Source organism: Anser anser (assembly GCF_964211835.1).
Source record: "Anser anser genome assembly, chromosome: 1".
Lineage (NCBI taxonomy): Eukaryota > Metazoa > Chordata > Aves > Anseriformes > Anatidae > Anser > Anser anser.
The window spans coordinates 33,078,525-33,101,441 of record NC_139720.1 but is presented as its reverse complement, the minus strand read 5'-3'; the positions used below and the strand labels follow the sequence as shown (position 1 = coordinate 33,101,441).

At 38.0% G+C, this 22,917-nt stretch overlaps 1 protein-coding gene across 1 annotated transcript in view; it reads left to right on the top strand.

The window, feature by feature from the left end:
* The window catches only part of NELL2 (neural EGFL like 2), a 147,260-nt gene that overhangs the window by 89,317 nt on the left and 35,026 nt on the right, over nucleotides 1-22,917 (top strand). Inside the window, exons 14-15 of the mRNA XM_083815095.1 lie at nucleotides 18,504-18,626; nucleotides 20,694-20,789. Of these exons, the coding sequence (XP_083671221.1) occupies nucleotides 18,504-18,626; nucleotides 20,694-20,789 (219 nt within the window). The remainder of the gene's footprint in view (nucleotides 1-18,503; nucleotides 18,627-20,693; nucleotides 20,790-22,917) is intronic.

The following is a 22,917-nucleotide window of genomic DNA, read 5'->3' as shown; positions in this document are numbered from 1 at the left end:
AAAATGTTCTGCAGCTCGGCATTAATATGTCATTGTTTGCACAGGATATCTGAAGCATAGAAAGATGTTGAAAAATTATAGATGAACCTTGATTAGGCAGGTTATGATGTGAATGATGCCCATGCAGTTTGCTAGCAGACTAACGTAGTGTCTTACTGTTTCATTCTGATACACACATGCACATATGTAATTTGCCAGTCATTGATCAAAATAGAAGAGAGACATAAAATCAGTGGCATTTAAGGATTTTTCTCCTGCATGAGACATTTGAAAAGAAATCTGCAGTATCTACCTCTGACAGAACTCTGCACAAAAGACTGATTTAGACAGCAAATAGCTATTTCCAAAGCAGCTCTAGTCTCTTTCTTCATGGCATGTTTATTGCAAGTTTTACAATAGATCTGAATTACATTTTGATTTTCACAACAAAGGATGTAATGAAGACATCAATTTCAGATTTCGTTATTTGTATTCATCTTGGAAGCAAATTTTGCAGGGTTAGATTGAGTTAGTCACAACCATATTTACACAGAAATCTGTTGTTCATGACTGATTTTATGGTCAAAAATCAATCAAAGCTATGAGAAGGGGAGATGAGTCCTAAGCTGCACCCATATGCCAAATGGGCACACAAACTGCAAATTAAAGGCATAAAGATATGCCCCAGGCTACCATGCTTTCCTTACTTTCATATTGCCTCATTCCCCATCCACTTTGCTTCACAGGAACTGAAGTGTTATGGTGTTGCACTGGGGAAAGGCAGGCAGAAAATGGCATGACTCTCTGCTGGGATAGCTTTGTATGTGTAGCAGTATGTGGCACCATCACTGTTGTAGATGATTAAATCTAAATACTTTCATATTTTTCTGGAATAGTAATACTTACATCCTTACTCTGTCTGGGATTACAAAAAGTGACAGGCTGTTTTCTTGGCTGGAAAAAAAGAAAGTTTTCTTTCTAGAAATAAGGATGTAGCCATTGTCACCAGCAGTGTTTCACATTGCAGTATAATCTGCACCTGGTAACAGTGCTCTGAGCAGCATAATATGTAACCTTCCTTGCACTTATTTATTTATTTATTTATTTATTAATAGAATAGGGAGAAGTTAAGAAATGAGAGATGAAAGCTCTCTCTTTTTCACACTTTGTTTCTAAGAGTGAGGAGTTCATGCTGTCTACATGGGATGATTAATCACATTTTGTCCCAACAGAGGTCTTTAGTTTCTTAAAGAAACTCAAGTGTCTTGGGACCACTCCCCCCAAATAACACATCAAAATGGAGCAGAAGAAAGAACACTCTGTGGGATTTAGTGCAGCATCCTCCTTAGATCATACTGAGGCAGAGAAAGATGCATGCCATGGCCCAGAGAAGGGATTTTCCAAGCCCAAGACAATTTTTAAGGCCCCATTTCTGTTCAGTTGCATGGGCCACCTACTCTCATTTTTTCTCCCTCCACTTTCCAGCCAGCATGAAAAGGGAAAGTGACTCCAGTGGAAGGGGTGCAGCTGGGGGCTGCCCTCCAAGAGAAGCCCCTCGAGGGCTGTCCTGTGCCTTGAGCTTAGAGCTACCAGTGAGGGAGGCATTAGGGCTCCCTGTGGATTTCAGGCCAGAGACATGAAGATCATAAAACTGTATCTTCAATAAATATCTCTGTTCGTGTGGTCTAGGTAAGGTGATAAATGTCAGAGGGTTTACTAGAAGCAATGGACATGTATTGGACTTACTGGACTTTAACTGGGTTGTATCCAGCTGGACCTTGCTAGCTGAGCCTCCCCCTCTGGCATATTTAAGTCATTTATGTCTCTCAGAGATTTTTCTAATATTTTTCTCAAAGTGTTGTCAATGCATTCAGCAGCATTAATATTTTTTTTCTTCATAGTAGCCTCTCTCAGTAAAATGAAATTTAATAATTGCATAAATTGCCAGGAAGCATGGTGATAGCAAGTTGAGTGACACCTGAAATGTTAATTCTTAGGAATACTGGCAGCACAAATCTGTTGCAAATTGGAAGAAATTCCAAGAACAGCATTAAAATAATTAAGGGTCTGAGGAGATTGACTTGACATATGGGAAAGATTTAAGGAGAAAGCTACACATTTAGCTGCATAATGATGTTGCATGTGCAAAAAGTAGGAATTCTGGTAACATTAATGCTAACAAATGATTACTTGAGGGATGTCAATAATGAAGGGGAAAGTGGGGGGGAAGGGCCTGCACCACTGTGCATCATTTTTCCACATTAGTTGTTACATCTCACCCACGTACTCTGCTCTTTAATGATATTGTAGGATGTCTTCGAAGCAAAGACACCAGGTCATAATGTATAGACAAGGGACTGTCGCATTTAGCCTGCTCAGTGCTCATGCATCTAATACTATCTCACCTGTCTCTGTGCTATTTTTCCCCATGCAGCCGTTACTGTTTCATCACTCCAGTTTTCTGACTGGCCACACCATTGTGATTTATTTTATACTTGCTTTGCCTGCAGTAATAAAACCTGTGCCTTCCCCTAAGCCCTCCTGTTTGGATCCCTTTTTGTAGGTAGCTGTGTCTTATAAAAACCAGCTTATTTGCCTGGCTTACAGTCAATGCCAGTGGATAGTCTTTTGAAGTTGTAGAGAAGTTAATATTTTATGTCACTATGAATGTTTTTGACGCATGGTTGTGTTTCATTAGTAAGGTTGGTAAGGAGACATAGTCTTTACTACTCCCAAAGATTAACGCTGCCTGCTTTGGAGAGGGAGAGATTTTCTGTAGGTTACACAGCAGCTCTGGTGATGTCCCCACTTAGCAAAGATACCTGTTGGTTTGGTATTTTGCTAGGCAGTGATACATGGTGGGGTTTTTGAGCGTGTGTATGTGTGTGCCAAAGAGTTTTTTCAAGAAACATCTAAGGAATTCTCCTGTCTCCATGCTCTGGATCAGGAGATGCCGAGCTAATGATGCTCTCCAGCAAGTGGGAGGTGTTTTCTTTTAGAACTGCCAAACTTCTTCCACAGCTTCTGAACACAAAGTATTAAAGATATAGTTATAGTCCTCAGCAGAAATGGGAGTTACCTTTAAAGGCTTCTCTTCTGCCCTTCTTTTGAAGTCTCTGTATTAGTTTTGTACTTCTCATACAAAATGTGTTTTATATGTGCAAATGCCCAGTTTTCAATATCCTTTCAGGCAGGAAATAAAGACTGTTTTTTTTTGGTATAGTATACAGACAAAGGTTGTGTCTTGCCTCCTTTTTTTGCATTAATGTTTTGTTTACAATGTAAGTCTTCTGAAAACGCTTATGAGAAAATGGAGACAGGGTCTTTACAATGCTAATCGTGCCCATCATTATCACTTGAGCGCAGATGAGCTCTGTTAAAACCAACAGGGACCTGTGATTTGGTTGAAATAACTCAGGTCGAACATTGTTTATCATTCAGATTCCTAAATTATTAGAGGTTTGCCTGGCTGCTCATTTTCTGCTTCTTGCAAGATACAGCTTGTTCTGAGGGGGAAATACAGTCACAAGCTATTTTTATTTATTTATTTTTTTACTTTGGTACTCTGACACACTTCAGATGAAAGATTCCTCTTGGAATCTAGAAACTGAAGCTCATGAACTTGCATCTGCCTCCATCAATTGCTTGGGACATCAACAGGGAGAGAAATCACACCTTTTCCTGTATTGTACAGCAGAAGTGATGCAGGGATACTTGAGAAAATGTTTTGTTGGACTGCCAAAACTTTTCTTCCAGATATTCAGGAAAATGTCCACAAGGGATTCTGTTGTGTGGCTGGAAATGGATTTGTAACAGTACATGTTGGTAGGAGATAGACTCCAGTTAGTTGTGAAGCGTGGGTATTTTACAATATCATGTATTTTTAGTTATTTTTGTTCTAGCTGTACATTTCCGTAACCACAAATCAGTTCTGGGAGGCTGAAAGGAATGCCTCTCCTTAGTTACAATGAAAAATAAAATCTAGTTTACATATGAGGAATGTGGGCTATGTTTTAACACCTGCAACCCCTTCTTCTAAGATTGGTATAATTGCCTGGGATGAATGCAACTATAAGACTGATGTAATCCAGACTTGAATTAAATCATCCAGCTTCTGTGTTTAAAGCTGCACACTCATCTCTCGTTAATTAACAGTATAAAATTGACCTACTTTTTCAGACACACAAGAGCATCCACAAGTCATTGCAGAGATAATGAGAGCTGATAGTGCTTATTACATTGGTAAACGAGGCCACATTTTAATAAGCAACTAAATACGGCTACAAGATGCAACTTTATTCAGCACTGCTGTGTACACTTCACCTTTCACTGCTGCAAAGAAGCTTCAGAAAAAATCTGTGATCTCAGATTAGTAATATAGCATATCAGCATTTTTATTTGGAAATATAGTAATATAAGGCATTATGAAATTAAAAGCTAATTTCTTCCTGTTTTTTCCCTTGACTCATTTTGATAAGAACAGCAATATTTCAAGTTTTCCTCAAGTTCTCCAGCACTACAGCTGAGCTTGTTGACTCTACTTAAGTCAAGGCTAAGAATAATCTTACAGTACAATGCAAGGGATAGAGCAATAATACTGACAGAGGCTTGTTATAGCATCAATGTAGTGACGTTCAGTGGCTTGAGTAAGGAAACGTTTTAGTCAGCAAACCACCAGAGAAAATGTGATTAGGAGCTCTGGATTTATAATGATGTGGGCAAGATGAACCATCTGTCTCTTCTATCTCTAATTTTGGTGATTCTCCCACCACACACACCTATCTCCCAATTGTATGAATAAAAGATGTATGAACACACATCCATTATCAAACAGGGTAATCCAAAACCCACTGCAGTGATGGTGTCTAGCTATACTGTCATGGTTGCTGTTAGTAATAAACACCCTGGCAGTTAGCTTGTAAGCACAAGGCAGTTCCAACTCAAAACCCATTTGAATCTGATTTCCTTTACTTGGCACAGTTTACATGCTGCTTTATAAGATGTCAGCCTACAATCCTCAGCCTCTCAATCCTCTTTCAGGATAAATTCACTCCTGTGTTGTACAATATCTTCTTTCTAGCTGTAAGATAACTCACAAAGCTAATAGAGGAATGATCATTCAGACAGAGCTTGTTGCTATGCTACTGCATTACTTGGATAACAACACAAGTAATTTTTATATATCTGCTGTATCATATACAAAGGAACTCACGCTTTATTTGGATTGGATCAAGTTATCGTTGACAACTTAGTTTAGAGGCTGTTTTAATCTGGAACCAAACTTTTTTTTTTAAAGAAATTTTTTTTTTTTTTTTTTAAGAGGAGAGTCCCATTTCCTCCTTGGTTACTGATCCAGTTCATAACAACTGTTAATCTGGCTGTGCAATTACAGCAGGATTGATTTCTTCGCTGATCAAAACCAAACACATTTTAAGGGGTCTTTGGTAGAATACAGTGTGGGTTAATAAAAAGCAAATGTTTTCACTTGACAAATACATGAATGTGTGATTTTCAGTATTGGATGATTAATTCTTTTACAAAAAATATCCATCTTTCTATGGATGATCACAGACTGTGAAAGATAGACTGCAAAGATAAGGGAACATGGTAGGTAGCCTTGAGGATAGTTTCCCTGAAGTTGCAAAGATCTTTCTGTCTCAGGAGATGGGAATCTGCTGCTGTCTCGTTGAGTGAGCCATAAGTCGAGGAAGTTGGATAGCTCGTATCTATCATGTCTGAGCCAGCTGGTGATCATCTCATGCTGGGAGAGCTTAGCCTGTTCTCAGAGGAACTCTAGCCAAAGTCAGTCAGAGATGGAAGCTCCTGTATGAAGCAAGACAGCTTTTAAAAAGGAACAGCGGAGTTATTTAAGGTTATGTGGTCATGCTATATTGATGTCAGCATTTTTCTACAAATTCACAATAAAAGTCAAAGACACTGTGGCCATGATATAAATTACCCCACGTTTTGAGGGTATTAGACATATCTGGCAGTATATGACTACTGCCAGACCTGGTGGTCTGTTGGCTTTCTATTGTTGAAAAGTATTTCTGATCTTAAGGTAACAGAGTTGTTAGAAAAGGCAGGGGGGTAATTGTCTGTCAAGACTTATAAAAGGAGACATAACATTTTTTAATTTTTAATATTGTATCTGAAAGTTTTTTTCTTTTGATTGAATATGGAAGCTTACTATGTGGAGAGGAAGGAATCCCTGGATTATTTCTGTTCAGATAACCTGTGAGCATGAAAACTTTTAATTCTTTATAATTTAATTTCCACTGCATGCTAAATGGCATGTCCAGTAGTCAGCAACTCCAACTTATGTGTCCTATATTATTTCATGAAATCTTTCGAAGATCAGCCTGCTGTATGCTAAATGGCAAACCATTTCCTTAACCCATGTTTTATACTATCAGTCAACACTGAAAGTCACTGTGACTTAGTATTTGTCATCATCTATTACAAATCCTGCTTAGGTTTGTCACTGGGATAATTTTTTACCAATGATACTCACTTTTATCAGTCTCTTGGACTCATGATTTTTGACTTAAAAGAACAGATCTACTTTGCTGCATCAAACTTCTTCAAATTAGAAGTTCACTGCTACAGCCAAAAGAATTCAGAAGTAGCCTTTCTGGTTCTCTCAGCTATGTGCTTGAGTAGAAGCCTACGTGGTACAAACTTCTCAACCACAGCACGAGCTGTGTACTTGCTAGTCCTTCTTTGCAATCAGAATTATGCTGAAATCAACTCTGAAATGTCTTGGTGCACAAAGTAAACATGTTGGGTTTATTCACTTCACTGACTCATCTGGTGTCAGTGTTCTTCTGTGTAATCCCAAAGAAAGGCTTATATTTTTAGTTCTGCATATTACTTTTGGTGCACACAGAAATTTGCATCCAGACGGTGGCTGTTCCTGCACGAAGGCGTACCGTGAAAGCTAATTTGGTGCTTTTTCTGCTCTTCTTTTTCTGTCTAAGCTTGTTTCAGTTCCAGAATTTGCTCTGTGTTTGCCAGTCGACCCAAATGAGCAGAGAAGAGAGGTGATGGCAGGACCTCTCCACAGCAGTCAGAAAGAGTAGGCCAACAAGAAGGAACAAATACTACCTACTAAGAAAATACATTGGGACCTATCCTCAGGGTTTTGCTCTGGCACTGCCCTGAAGAAGAATGGCCAAATCATTAAAATTAATTTGAAAAGCCATGTTAATACAAAAGGGAGCATCACTGTTTATGCTGTGCTCCTGTACAACATAATACTAAGGTTCTTGGGTGAAATTTCACTTTTGTTAATGTAGATCCATATTGTGAGGCACTGTTTTTAAAATAATGCATCTCTAAAAGGTTCTTGATATTATTTCAGAGGGCATTCTCAATATACAGAACTGTTCTTTCTTATCATGTCTTTTTTTTTTTTTTTAATACTAGTGGTTTTGAGGCATCTTTAAGTTTGAACTAGAAAACTTAAACTAGAAATTATTGAAGAAATGTTAACCGACTTTCCTGAAGTCAGTGCCCTATACAACTTATATAGTTGGATGTGCAAAAATTGTTGCCATCCCCCATCAAATCAGTAAAAAAAAATTGAAAATCTTGATGTCTCTCTTGAGAACTGAGAGCTCTGTCAACAAGCTTAGTGATAAAATAGGAATCTGTCCAACCTGGAGATTTTGTAGGTGTAGATTTTTTTTTTTTTTCTGACAAACTTCCAAACCATCTTAAAAAGCCTGCTTGTTTCCTACTGTCCTTGTATGCCATTATTTTTATACATCATCATAATATACTTTGGAAAAACAAAAGAGGAAATTGTATCTATTTTATATTTTCAAAGTTTACAGTATTCCAGGGAAACACTTGCAGTCAGCTAGTTTGATAAGCCTGTAACTCACAGTGCTTTAAGTAAAAAGTCGCCAATGTCTTCTGCAGGTATTCCTTAAAATCATGATGGGAAGGTGGGAAGGCAATGAGAATTAAGTATCTTAATATTTTATTCTTTTTTCTTTTTTTTTTTTTTAATTTAAAGTCATGTTTTGCTTTGGGAATGAGAATTTTGTGAAAATCTCAATGTACTTACTTATTGGCATTTTATTCCTTTGTTTTGTTTATTTGTTTCAGCATGTTTCCCTTCCAACATATTAATAAAAAAAATGACCATTTGATTTAAATGGGAAACAATATTTTATTATGCATGCTTATTTTCAAATGCAAAATGGTGTTAAAGTGGTGGACTGCCCAACCGTGCAATAAATGATGAATTTATAGTATCCCAAATATCTGTCTTGGCAGATATTGGAACTAATTTGTAAATACCTACTAAGTTAATGTCCAAGTCACATGGAAATGGAGATTTGGACTGGACTGACAAAGATAAGCAGCTCTGAGTCACATAGACCAATCATCAGGGAAAATATATTGTCAGCAATGGTAATTACAGCAAGTAATTGTGTCATTTACCCTGTTACAGACCACTAAATATGATGACTTTGGAACATATCAGCTGTCACACAGTGTTAACTTTGATGTTCGGGGTTTGGAAAACTATTGAATCTTTCAGTGTTGGTGCATTAAAAAAAAAAAAAAAGGTTTCACACTTTTCAGAGTGGGCATAAAATGGTCAGTTCTTTTCAGAAGAGGACTGATTTCTGAAAGGGTGCGATGTCCATCAAGAATGATACCTTTTGAATATTTTTCGGTGTTTTGCATAAGTTTGGAGTGTATACATGCTCGGTAAGAACAGTTGAGTACTTTGTTCCTAGTTCTTTGAAGGTGGAAATAGATGTAAAATTCAATTTAACTTCTGTATACATTATTTTAATGTTTGGGAAGTAAGTAGAGAATGTGGTTGATTTTTTTCTGCACATATATTCCAGTCTGCTATGAGTAGCCAAGGTGTACTATTAGCTTAGTGCACCTTTCAGGGAGTGGGTTTCACATTAGTTTGAAGTCCTCTGAAGTTGCTCACAGAATCTCAACTTTAATTCTAACTTGTTCAAATGAGAAATATGTAAAGGAGGTAAGATGACAAAGGTGAGTTCATCCTGGGATGACTGTAGTATTAGGAAAATGGAATATCATGTCAAGGCTTGCTTTTTTCCTTAACTCTGTGGTTTGATTCTTAATTCGTATTTTGGATACTTTAGACCTAAACAGCAATGAAGATTTATTGTCATCTCGTTTCTGCTTATTAGAGCAATTAATGGTTTTCTTAAATATGATAGCAGATTTGATGGCAGAATTTTTCAGATACATAAATTTTGTTAACATGTGCCTATGCAAATATTTATCAATATATAAAAAAATACAGAAATAATTATCTGTAAGGCTGGTTGGCACTAGCAACCAATTTGTTTCCAGGGAAAGCAACTTAGGTGCAGTGGTTGTGATGATGCATTTGTTATGCTGTTTTGGTGTACCTCTGTAAACTACCAAGAAGGATCTGCCTTAGGGAAAATCAGGAGCATCACTAGAGACAGTGTTAAGGCTGACCTGAGAGCAAAGCATCAGTATCATTCTGCTTTACCACTGTTATAGCACATTTTTTTCCCTGTTTTCAAGTAGAGAACCCTTTCCTCAATTAGGTGAGCAACACTGAAGGAAGGTCTACTCTCCCCATTGAGAGCCACAAACACTACAGTTACCTTATCAAAAATAGCACTGTCCTGCTTGACATCCAGTGAGTCATCCGAGTGCTTGTGCCACGGTACCTCCAGGGAAATAAGGTGAAGTATCTCATGCATTAAGAAATCTCTCTACTGTATAAGAGGAAAGGAAAACAAAAAAAAAATTTTTTTTTCCCTAATATTTATGGTTAGATAAGTTGCTCCAGATTCCTGAGGGGAAAAAAAAAAAAAAGATCAGGAGCAAAGCAACAGCAGCAATTCATCCACCACTGTAGTGTGTTCCATTTTCTTCACCTCACGAGCACTGTCCATGATAATAGCTATATTGTAACTGTAATTTACCTAGGAGCCCCCTGGAAAATCAGTTGACAAATTCTGGTAATGGTGATGTCCCAAAAAGAGTAGAAAAGAGACATCAGATGTCTCCAGAGAGTTCGTACTAAAGTTTTAGTTTATCAGACCAACTTTGGACAGTACTTGATTGGTTTTAGACACCTTTCTTCTGTCCCATGGTATATCCATCCTTCTGTTATCTCCATGCTGAAAAAAACCTGTTTTGTTCAGAGGTGTTTTTGTGGAGCCCTCTGACTGTGTAGATGGATTGTTAACCAGAGTAATCTAAGAAGAGGTAGCAAGTTATGAGTTTCAGCAGCAGTCTGAGAGCTACTTCCCGCTTTCTTTGTATAGCAGAAATATGTATAGGATGGAGGCCAAGTATCCAATACAAGTATCTGTTGCTTGTGGCAGACTTGTATAACATTCTTTACTTTTAGTAAGGAAACAGTAAATTAAAAGGGTTGGCATTAGGAGAAGTAAAATAAACATTTTTCACTTGGCTGAGTAGGATATTTACAGCTCCAATCTGGCTGTTCTACTAGCAATAAAATGGGGAGCACTCCTGTAGATGCAGAATTCGCTATCGTTGTCACTTTTGACAATATAACAGAAGATTTTGAAAGCATGTTTATCATAAGTACCTGGGAGGTTTAGTGCACAATACAAGTTGGAATTTAAACAAAACCACCTAGGACCAAATAACACATCTTGCTAGATCTAAATAAATAAATAAATGGAGAAAATCTAGATGATGAAATATCTTTTAAAACATAGAAACCTTATTTTGAATGTCAATGACAAGAGACAATATATTAAGAGATCAGTTTGAATTAAGGCAAAGAAGAAGTCTCTGACAAGGTCACAGACCTTATGTCTAGACTGAAATCTCTTCAAGTGGGATTTTCAGTTACTCTGCATTTGCATTACAGTCCTATAGTTGAAATCAGTGGGAGTAACAGATTTTCCTTTAGGGGAAACAGGCCTATGCTAAGTGCTTTAGAAAATCCTTTCCTTAAAATTTTCTGTTCAAGGAAGAATACAGAACATGGCAGACATGGAGGAAACTGGAAATAAATTAAAGCTTACTTTACTTTAGCTGTCATACTAAATATTCTTCAATATATTTCCTCTGCCTGAATGGTTGAAAAGTGTAAAAACTTATAGGATGTTATGTGAAGTAATACTGATTAATTTGTACAATAGAACCCTCCATGAGAATGTATTTTGCAAAAATATATCTCGTTCCATGAAACTGGAAATCATGATTATAATACACATTCTGAGGTCGAAGAAACATAAGTGGGTTTAAAAATGTTTAAACAATTTGTTCAAGAGCTATGGAGAAAGTAATGGTAGTCCTGCCTGAAAATATGTATTTTAGCCATCAACTTACCTATTGTGGCTGGGACTGAGAATATCCTTGTCTTCCCTGTGTTCAAGGAGATCTTTGCACTGATTTTGTGATGAACAGATATCACAGGAAGGAAGGTCAACATTCAAGCTGTGTGTCGGGCTTTTCAAGTTAAATTCTGGGGGAAATGTATACCCTTCTTAAAGCCATAAAATATATTATTGGACTTACAGAGTTTGGACTTACAGCATTTATTGTTATTGGAGTTAAAACATTTCTTCAGTCTAGGAGGAATACCCAGAACAGGAATAACCAAAAACTAAAGAAAAGAGATTTTATTCAAAGAAAAATTTCATAATATTCTGTAAAGAAGAAAGTCTTAAAGTCCAAGTGAGAGGATAAAAACAAACAAACAAAACAAAAAAAAAATATATGCCTCTTGCAGGATTTGGTATGTGAAATAGTTTTTCTAGATGAGTCTGTTGTGAAATGATATGTAAAATTGAATTTTGTCTTAAAATATGTTTTCAAAAAAACTAGTGTTTACTAGGATTAGAATGTCCCATATTTTTGGAAGTTATATTTGCATGTAAATATGTGGTATTTCTCTCTTTTTTTTTTTTTTTTTTTTTTAGAATATCAGGGTAGCTAAATATATAATAAATTATTCACACAGTCACAGGAGTGTGCAAAACAAATTCAGCAACACAGTATAGTTTAGCTAACCCTTTCAGTTGTGATAAGCCACCAGAATAATCATCAGTATTTGGGACTTTGATGCAGAACTGTTTTTAGGTAAATCAATGTCCCACAGTTCTGGTTATTAAACTGGAATAGGACAGGTCTGACTTCACTTAAACTGAATGAATTCAAGCTGCACATGTGCAACACCAAAATGCCAGCTTCATCCCTGCCTATCTCCAGTCTCCTCAGAGCCGCAGCCACCTCAGAGCTTTCTCCAAAGCACTCCTAACCTCACAGAGTGTGGAGCAAGGAGTGTGGGTCCATGTTTTTGCCTTCTCTTCTTCAAGCGTCTTGTAGCTACTTTTAATCCTTAGCCAATAACTGCCAATAATATAGTTCCCCTTTATAGTATAAATAAGTCCTGCAGCTTTCTTGTAATGGATAAGAAAAGGAATAGTGGATTTTGGCTGTATCCCCAATTGGACTTTCTTCCTAAGATTTTGTTGTAGTTTCTTTCTTTCCCTTTTTTATCATCTTAACACCAAATATAGAATAAGTGAATAAGCTAATATATAAACGAGAGAAGTAGACATCTGGATGAGATGATGGCAGCTGTTCTCCCTGAAGAACAACAATGGACTAAGTAATTACAGACAGAAACAGCATTTCAGAAAGCAGGATTGTCTCTAAACAGACCTTGAAAATAGAACATGCACATCCCAGATCTATTTTTATTATAAACATAATTGAAGGGGGAAAAATAGGAAAATTCTGGACATAGATTTATAAAAATAGTTGTTTTCTTTCTGAAGAAAGAATTAGAAAATGAGGACCAAGAACAGGATGGAAATATGGGAGTGGATGAAGGTGAAAATCAATCAATTAGCAAGATTAGCAATGAATAGACTATTGTAGGGCAACCTGGATTTTCATATCCCTAGATTCAGCTTTGAACAGAGGACAGCTGCTGGTGGTCATTAATTAATGATTAATGACTTCAGTGTTAACTAAGGGTATAGTGTTTGATGGTAACCATGAGTGATTAAAGCACGGATTCCACTTTGCATTTGAATTAGGGAGTACCTATAGAAAAATGAACTGGGGAATATTTGAATTGGGTAGTATCAATACAAAAATGTAAATTAAATATAGAGAAATGATAGCATAGTCATCAATAATTTTACAGCATTTGCTCCTTGAAAATAGTGTGCATATACTGAGACAAGTAACCCTGCTAATTAGAGTTTAAACTATCTAATACGGACTCTTTAAAGAAATTAACCATCTGTCATTTCTCTAATGATCATAATGGAATAAGTCTTCCAAACTGCCTATATAATTAATACTAATTTTTGTCTTGTACATGAACTGTATGAGGAAAAGAAGCTTGTAATTAAGATAAACTGTAAGTGGGCATTTAAATGTGTTAAGTATTGATAATTCAAGTAATGCTTATCTCTTGTCACTGTTACTGCCACATCAAATTGTCAGCTGGTCACCATGGTTCTATCTATGGATTTATACTGAATCAATAGGAGTGAGATAGGTGACAAAAAGTCATTAGAGTTCAAGAATTCAGAACTTTTATGCACTTCTGTGGCTCAAAAGTGATCTCTTACTTTCCAATATTAGTAATGAATGGTTTGGGAAAACTGACAGCATAATATTCTTTACCCATAAGTACGTGATGCAGCTCAGTCATAATTCCTTTTTGCTGTTGTGTTGGATTCTGTTTGTTCTTTTTTTTTTTTCTTAGATGTTTGCAGAATTTGGATGCACAAGATAAACATTGCAAAGTTGGCAAAGGCTTGCAGTACACAAGTGTGAAATGCTATATAGATCTTCTGTTTATTTTTAATAATGAAATACACAATAGGAAGGATAGGGGCTGATGTTGCACAACACTAGGAAAATGAGAGGAGGAGGAGGTAGGTGACACACCTCATAGACAGCATGTTAACTTTTACTGAGTTCTGCAAAAATCTCTGCACAGGTAATAAAATTAGTAAAACGGATCCCCCCAGCTGCCATTGCTGTGTTGTACATCACAAGGTCTAGTGGGTCTGTACTATCTCCTGAGAATGCTGTTATTCACCCTAGATAATCTTATAAAGTTTTTGTCCAGCAAACCACATAGTATTGTGAAATAAACCACATCACCTTTACTTTCTGTGCGTGTATGTATGTACGTGTGTGTGTGTGTAGTGTGTTTGATGCACAGTCAAATGCACATAATTGAATTAATTACATTGTTAAATAATTTTTGCAACTCTAAGTCGTCTGTGTCATAATGAACATTCTATGTTTTTTTAATGAAGCTTTCATATGCACTTACTGTTGCTATTATTATTACTGTGGAGCAATAACAAATTATGGAGCTGGAAAATATTTTGTATCTAGAAAGACCTCATTTTAGACATAATTTAGTCAATATAAATATTGCATTTAAAACTTCAGTTGGTTCTCAGAGCAGAAATTTTATGAATTTTAGCATGGTTGAGCATAGATTCCTAGCCAGTGCAAAATGGATTTTGGATATATTAGATAAAATAGCTTTATAAATAATCACTGAAACCAGTGCTTTTGGTCTTCATTGAATGTTTATGTAAATTTAGGTGTGTTGATCATTAAAATATCTCTGGAAAAGTAATTTTTATTTCCTTTCCTCTGTAATACTGTTATACTGTCCTGTCCCCATCATCATTATGGTGTGCACTGAAATAAGTATGGGACATTTGTTAAATGTGTTTCACATCATTTCCAAAGATACTTGAAATAAATGGCCTCAGTGCTTCTTCTTAGAGCATAAGAAATATATCTGGGCAATACTGGCGTTTCTAAATAATGCAAATAATGTTTCTATATATTTTTGAACTTTAAAAAGTGGAAGAATCCATATTCACAGTTCTCTTTAAATGATTATTTTAGGAATTGCTTTTTAGCTTCTTTGTAATGCACAGTTCTATCTTCTTCTACAGTTCATGGATTGGTATTTGAGATTGCTGAACTCAGTCTCCTCAATGTCCTCTCTATTTAAGATAACTTCCTGTACTAAGCATGAATTAATAAAGAGTTATCAACAGAGCACCACCCTTTTTATTACAATCAAGTATTTCTACCTTTAATAAAGCTGAAGAGTCATACTTTGTTATTAATAGAGAATTCTGGCAAAAGCTGTTTCTGATGGCCTCATCAAAATTGCTGTGGATAGTGTGCCACGTATTAGAAGAGTGAATGTCTTAAAGAGCTCTATGTGCAGGAATTTTTCCTCTGTATTTTAACCATTTGTAATCAGTCCATATCAGAGCCAATCATGCAGTGCAGCCTGATTGCTCTGTGAGGTGCCACTCAATATATATTAAGCAAATATGAAGAAGTATGGTAGGAATATGAAATACTATGTTTAAATGGTTTAAACTGTGTTATCGAACCCAAGCCAACAAATCTGGGTGGAAGGTGGAACATCCTGATTCTTTTTTGCTGATTTTTTTCTATTCCTATAATTTTAAAATGTCTGTTCCTTTAATAGAACCACAAATTTTCCTGTTACTCTGGGACATTTTCCCCCGAACTAGTAACACGTAATCTTCAATCCAAAAATCATATATCAGGGCCATGATTTTTTTTGTGTGTGTGTGTGTGTAATTTATAGTATTTTGTTTAAAAGAAAAACATACCTCAAGTTTGAACACGTAACCAAAACTGTATCAAAAGAGCCTGCACTTCTATTTCCGTGGCTGTGCTGGACCCTCCTCCTGAAATGTCAGCAGACATCCTCCACGAGCTTTCTTACGGGAGGATATGAAGCACTGGAGTTTCTTACAGCAAAAGTAGGAAACCAAGCACGTTATCTTTGAATCCAAGCTTTCTGATTTAGCTGATGGACCATTAATTTTATTGGTATTGTATGCTTTAAGCAAGTCCATCTTAAAAGACTCAGTAGGTTTTCTTAGCCCAGAGAGTAAATGTTTGGAAGGTGCATTTAAGGATGAGAGTCTTCTTTTTCCTACAAAGGCCATACATCTGTGCAAATGGTCTTTAAGCCCCCAGTACTACAAGGTGGAGTTATCCATATCTGTACTGGAACACTGACAGAAATTTCACTTGGCAGGGCAGCCACAGCACCTCCCCTGCCTGTGGGTCTCTTGTGGGCTTTCAGAAATGTGCTGGGCAGGCCCTTAGAGCCGCTCCTCTTGGTGTCAGTCTGCCCCCAGCTGCTTTTCTCTAATAAGCTCTTACCCATAGTAAAGAGCTGTTGTGCATGCTGGGGATGCTGCTGCATCCCCAAGGCATGGGGTGGATGGTAGCACTTTCTCATTGAGCATGATATTTAATTTGCCAAGCGCAGTGATTTGAGCTGAGTTTACCAGCGTGATGTATCGCTGTATGTACCCTGCCTCCTGAGATACCAAGATAATGGCTTTGCAAGATATTTTGGCCTGCTGAGTGCATAATGTTTCTCAGATTTCCATATTTTCCTGTTGTATGCTATATAAAACCTTTACAAATGAGAAAATGATATATATTTATATATATACATGTTATTAAATAGCACACCATATTTAAGTAATATCATAATATTAACACAAACTTAGAAAGCCAGACTATTATTACGGTATAGAAAACACTTTTAACCTTATTTGTATGGTCAAGACATCCCTTTCTTTTATTTTGTGGCCTGATCTAGCATACATACTGCTTCAGCCAGCATGAGAGATTTCACTGTGGTAGGAGTTTGGAGTCAAATATTGTAACTGGATTTGAGGTGCCGGATCATTTGGTGAACAATAACAGTTTTAGTTATTCATGCTGAGAGCAAAGTAATTAAATCTCATGCTTCAGGGCAGAGGCCTGCAGCCTGTGGTTGGCTGCATCCAGTAAGGGACTCGGCCTGGAGAGTGCCGGGGCCTCCATGCTGAGGGCTGATGAGAGTGTTGATGATGGTATGAGACGTGCAAGACCCTGTCTAGAAGAGGGAGAACAGGTTCGTTTAATAAAACAAAACAAACAAAGAAATGAAAACAAAACAAAACAAACAAAAAAAAACAACAAACAACAACACCAACAACGACAACAAAAACAACACAACAAACCTGTGCAGTGTTTAAAATTGTAAATTTACATTTTGGTGATTTTTCCCTCTTTTAAACAACAGGTACTCACCATTGCTAGAAGACAATTTATATCTAGTCGTAGGCTAGGGATGTGCCATTCTGCCAGTTTTATACTCCTGTGGTTTATGGCCAGTATTGAAATAGCAAGTTGAACTCTTCCATAGTGATTTGCAAATGTTAACAAATTAATTTTCTTGACAACCCTGTGGGGTGTGTGCAGACTTCAGCTTTTATTTATAAAGGGGAAGATTCAGAGCAGTGTAACAGCCAAGACTAGGGAAGAAAGAGCATCCAATTCCAGATTTAAGACCTGTGTCAGACAGCCAGAACTGCCATAAGCTGCACTAATAAAATTTGCTAAAGCCTGTACAGAATGACGGCTATGAAAACCTCACATGCAGGTTGGTCCATGTGTGCTGACTCAAGTTACGTACCTTTATGTTCCCCAAACAGCCAGTTTTCCTGAAAAGAAAATTTCAGGGAGTCTGAAGTTATTTATGCTTAGATAAATAGTATTAATTTAAAAAAAATGGAATAAATATTTTCAGAAGATGAAAACATTTCATTTTGATGCCTACAGACTAAGATACTGCATTTTGAATATACTAGAGCATTTCACATGACATATGGAAATGACATTTTAGAGCATCTCATGTTGAGATTGCATTTTCCATTTTTTTTAAATCACAAACTAAGACATTAAAACGTTCACCAGTTAAAACGCTTGCACAATACTTTTTGTTTGTTTCAGGATAAACAGTACATTTCAAGTTTACACAAAAATCATATTGTCCATAGTTTTAATTTATTCCCCCAAAGGAATATTTCCCCAGCGTGTCACCAGACTGAGGATTTCTATCTCAGAGCACACCGTGACCAAAGTGCCTTACTCTAAGGAGCAGTCAGACCTTTGTTCCCAGGTTACTTAGCTCATCCAAAATAAAGAGCTTTGTATGCACTGAAGTGAAAGAAAACAAGGGCTACATTTTGAAGTCCAGCTTTCTGCTAACCATATTTTTTACAGCTTGGAGCACGTGACTCACACCATTAGTCAGCTTTCTGCAGGAAACCGTATGATTCCTGCATAGGATAAGCCTACATGAATAAATTATACAGTAGAACTAGCATATGGATTTTCAGTATGTTAGCCACCTCTTTGGCAAATATTTACAAGAATCTTGTAGTCCACATGGAAAATGTAATGATGATTGCTCTCCATTAATGAAAGTGGAGTTATGCTCCAACACAGTCCTTGCGTAGTTGCATGTCCTAAAACTGAGTACTCTGCTTATCCCATTGTTACGTGTGCATATTGCTGTGTCATCACTAACTACTACAATGTTAATCTCTTACCAGAAAGCTTTTATTTTGTTGTGGTGTGAAGTTTCAAGAGTATCCTGTTCTTGTTTCACTTTTCAGAGCATGATGAATGTATAACAAACCAGCACAACTGCGATGAAAATGCTCTCTGTTTCAACACTGTGGGTGGGCACAACTGTGTCTGCAAGCTGGGTTACACGGGAAATGGTACTGTGTGTAAAGGTAAGCTGCTGAAAACCTGGGGGTTCAGCATGCCTTGAACTGGGTGAGGTGCTTTGTTGTGGCTAATGCATATCTGTTTGTATACCTTGAAGAAGACAGCCAAAATGGTAGGCTGGGCATTGAGACCTACATTGTCCACACTTGATATATTGCTTGGATGAAGTGAAAGTTATTTGGCATGCTGTGTCTTTTTATTGCAAATGAGAAAAGTGGTAGGCATGTTTGCACAAACCCTTTGCTGCAAATGAAGTGGTGCCCTGTTTTCTAGCATTCTCAGGCCCTGGTAAACATTAGAAGTCATATTACTGCTTTTAGGAAAATGGACCCAAATCCTTGGGAGTCCTCAGACTCCTAGCACAGGATGTAGAGGATGCCTGACAAGAAAGGTAGTGCAGTTGTAGGTGAACTGGCAAGACACGAGAGGTGGTCTAACTGCAGCAACAGCATGCCCAGCATTCCTTGAAATTGCACTCAATCCACTTGATGTGTTAGGTGTCCGACTCAAAGGGGCCTCAGTTGACGTTGATATCGATGCAGAGATACATTGTGCTGCTGCGTTATCATGGCTAAACAACCCTCTTATGATCTTAGCACTAGTTTTTCCTTCACCTGAGTCACAGCATGACTCTTCTAAATATTTTGTTTGTAAAACACCTTAGCATAGGCCACATCCAGGGAAACACATGGGCAGAGAGAGAGATGTCAGCGAATACCCCCTTTTATGCTGTGTTCCCTCCTCTGGGGAATGGGAAAAGGAAGTTGGCTGGGGAAAGTTCAAACCCACAGCCACTGCTCAGCCTGTGCAGCTCATAGGTGAAGGTGTGTCAGCTTACAAAAAGGTGGCAAAGACAAGATGGATAACCCTATTTCGGCACTGAATGCAGATCTAACATTTCAGGGGATACCTGTCCCCACTGTAGAAGTGCATCCCTCACCTCCTTTTTGATATTAAAAGTATGGTATGCAGTACTCAGAAGGCTCAGAGCCTATGTATCCCATTCTCTGCAACCCTGACTTGGATGCTAGGTTGTGTCCTTAAGAGGGAGCTGGTTGTGCTTCTTGTCTCTGGGGGTTTGGCAGCTTTTCATGTGCTGTGCTTGCTGTTCTGGGTTGTCTTGCACAAGGAGGCTTAGATGTCTCACTCAGTGCTGGGGGTCTACACCATGCGTCTGGTGCCGCAGAACTGAGACCTGGAAAGCTCAAATTCATAACACCTACAGCTGCTCTCAGATGAGGCTTAAGGCCTCATCCCATGGCTGGTCACAGATGCAAGGTGAGCAGTGTGCCCAGATTTCCACAGTTTGGAGTGCTTAATGGTAACTCTCATCCACCTACCCTCACCTCCAGTGTTCTGTAGGTTCTTGTGACCAGAGCATCGCTCATTCTGTATTGCAGATACAACCAGAGCAATTAAACAGCTGCTGTGGCTTGCATCAGAACTAGCTGCATTTCTCTGCAAGCAGAGGAGATTCTTTAATGCATGCACATATTTATAACTATATCTGGAGAAAGCTGAAATGCCTTAATACATGAGCACAGCTTCTCAGATTGCAGTGTGCCAACAAACAAATCCAGGGATTGACTTCAAACTGTAAATGGTAAATGTTTTTGAGTTCTTCAGAATCTCTTGAGAGAAATTGCTATTTTTATTGTTTCAATCTAGTCTCTGAATCAACGAAGAGGGTAGCCAGCTGATTTAGAGCTCATTTGTGCCTGTTGTGCTCAGGCATTCATTTGGGAAGCATAGAAGAACAGCACTGCCTTACGAGGTCTGTTCCAAGGGAAGATGCTGCCCTTCACTGCTTCCCAGTGCATGGGAAGAAGTACATATGTGGGCTGTTGTCTTCAGATGATTTACACTAATCTCCTTCTGTAGCTTGTCAGCCCATCTGGCCAGTGAGGCAGGGGGGCTATAAACCATCCCTTAGTGACCTCTGTCCTTAGGAGAAAGCAGCCTCTGTGCTGAGTGCTGCAGGGACTGCATTTTGTCTGTCTGCCAGAGCCCTGTGGACACCTGCATTGATACTGAGCGTAGCTTTGTTAATTTCTGTGCTTTTATTATTTCAGCATTTTGCAAAGATGGGTGCAGGAATGGAGGAGCCTGTATTGCTTCCAATGTGTGTGCCTGCCCACAAGGCTTCACTGGCCCCAGCTGTGAAACTGGTAAGATGATAATTGAATTTATGGTGAAGGTAATCCAAGAAGGATGCTTGAGGTAATCCAAGAATAAAGGAGAGTTTTAACTGTGTGCCCTAAAAGTGGAAGCTGCTGCTCAAAAGTTACTCACTTTTCCTACATGCCTCCCAAGTGAACTCATTACAGCAGTTCTAATTAGAAACACATGGACTGGAAAAATGAGAACATGAATTAAGATGTCTTGGGTTTTGATGTTTCATAATTAATAAGAATATTATAGACTTGCTTTTCACCTCAAATGATCTTTGGTATCTCTTATACATGGCAGATAATATGTCATCTAGATTTAAGTCCCAATAACTGATTACTCCTCTGCTGTAAATGTGTCCCTCATTTGCTAGCCCACCTTCCCTTGCAACCTTATTTGAAGACTTTGATTAACTCAGCATTCTTTACTCCATGTAAGGCAGATTTCCTGCTGCTTTTATCTCCTCTCGCAGGCATTCCTTTCTCTTCTTGCTGTCCCTGAGGATGGCTGTACAAATAAAGCCTTGTTTTAGAGCTTTATTTTTTAAATCTTGGATCTAGTCAAATTACAGCAGGAGGCACTTTGCCCAGCAGAGTAGTGTTAATACTTAGTATCTCGAGTCCCTGTAAATAATTTCTCAAAGTTCAAATGAATAGTTTCAGCACCTTTATTTATTGCTGCAGAATTTTAAAATGCATTCTAACAGTACGTGCCCTCAGGAGGTAAAGAGAGAAAGCTCGCTTAGATTAATTGGCTTCAGTATGCCTAATAAAAGGGCAGTCTGCCACCTATGATTGACTATTGTTGCCATTCTATATTGCCTTCAATAAATCTTCCAAGCAGAGGAAAGGAGGTCATTTGAGCAAGTATTGCTTTCATCTGACTTGTAAACATGTCCAGTTTAATGAAAAACACAGACTGATCTGAATTCTGTATTATCTGGTCCATTTGAGAGGTGAGAAATGAGATTGTTTTCGTTCTGCTGCAGCTGGACATATATTACCACAGAGCGCAAGAGGGGTGCTGCGTGAAAAGCAGTACCCTGATTGTTGATCTATTTCTAGAAAAATGTCAAAATGGCAAGATTTCAGGTATTCCTCACTCTTTCACAGACTGGAAATAATTTGGTGCAGGATGTCAAGGTCTCTTCAATGTAAATGTTGTGTTTCTTTTGGAACAGTTTATGAGCTAAGATAATGCTGAAGTATTAAAACAGTTACTTTGTTTTAGTAATATTTGTCTCACGTGCTCCTTGCAGCATTCTGCTGTTATCAGCTAAACATAATGTGTATCATTTCAAGGCCCATATTCATCTTTTCTAGCTTTTTATATCTATCTGAAATGTGTAGAATAGAAGCATCTTTGTTTTAGTCTGTATAGGCAAAATGAGCAGCCACTGTCAAAGGGTGATCTTCCTTGTCTAAATTGTCGCCTGGAAGTCCTGTCTCTGTTTTCTTCTTTCGAGGAGAGCCCAGGTACACTCTGTTCCCAAATCATAAAGTTCAGATATTGGCCTAGAGTTAGCTTCAGTGCATTCAGGCTCAATTGCCCTGCCAGGGCAGCCAGACTGCTGGCCTTCCTGCCCTTCAGAAACCTCACAGGAGGGCAGGCAGCACAGCTGAATGCCTTTGGAAGCGTCGTACTATATGTTCTGAACATCTGATCTCAGTATTTAACGTAAGATTAGTATGTTAGTCTTGACCCAATACATGAGATCTAGTGATACTGTTGCTATAATCTGGAGGCAGTTTGGCAGCGCCAAACCAGTTTTGTAGGTCAATTTTACATGGAGAAGCCCCGCTCCGCTGGTGGAGGTCCACCAGACATCATATTCGTTCTTACTGGTGAAATGAATCATGTCAGTGGTCAGCCAAAGGGTACAAGCCTGGTCACCTTATTTAGATATTAATGTCCAGGAGTGGGATTATAGTCAAATTGCACGTGGCTTTGAAACACACATAGTCTGAAATACCTTCAGTGTGACAAATGGAAGAGATGCCCTGTTCATTCTGAGACTACGTTTAGAAGCATGCAGCCATAAGGGAAAACCTGAGCTTCAGACAGCACTTACTTACTCCCAGTGAATGTGGCAGAGTTTCATGAAGGTAGTTCTTGTTAAGCTTGAAG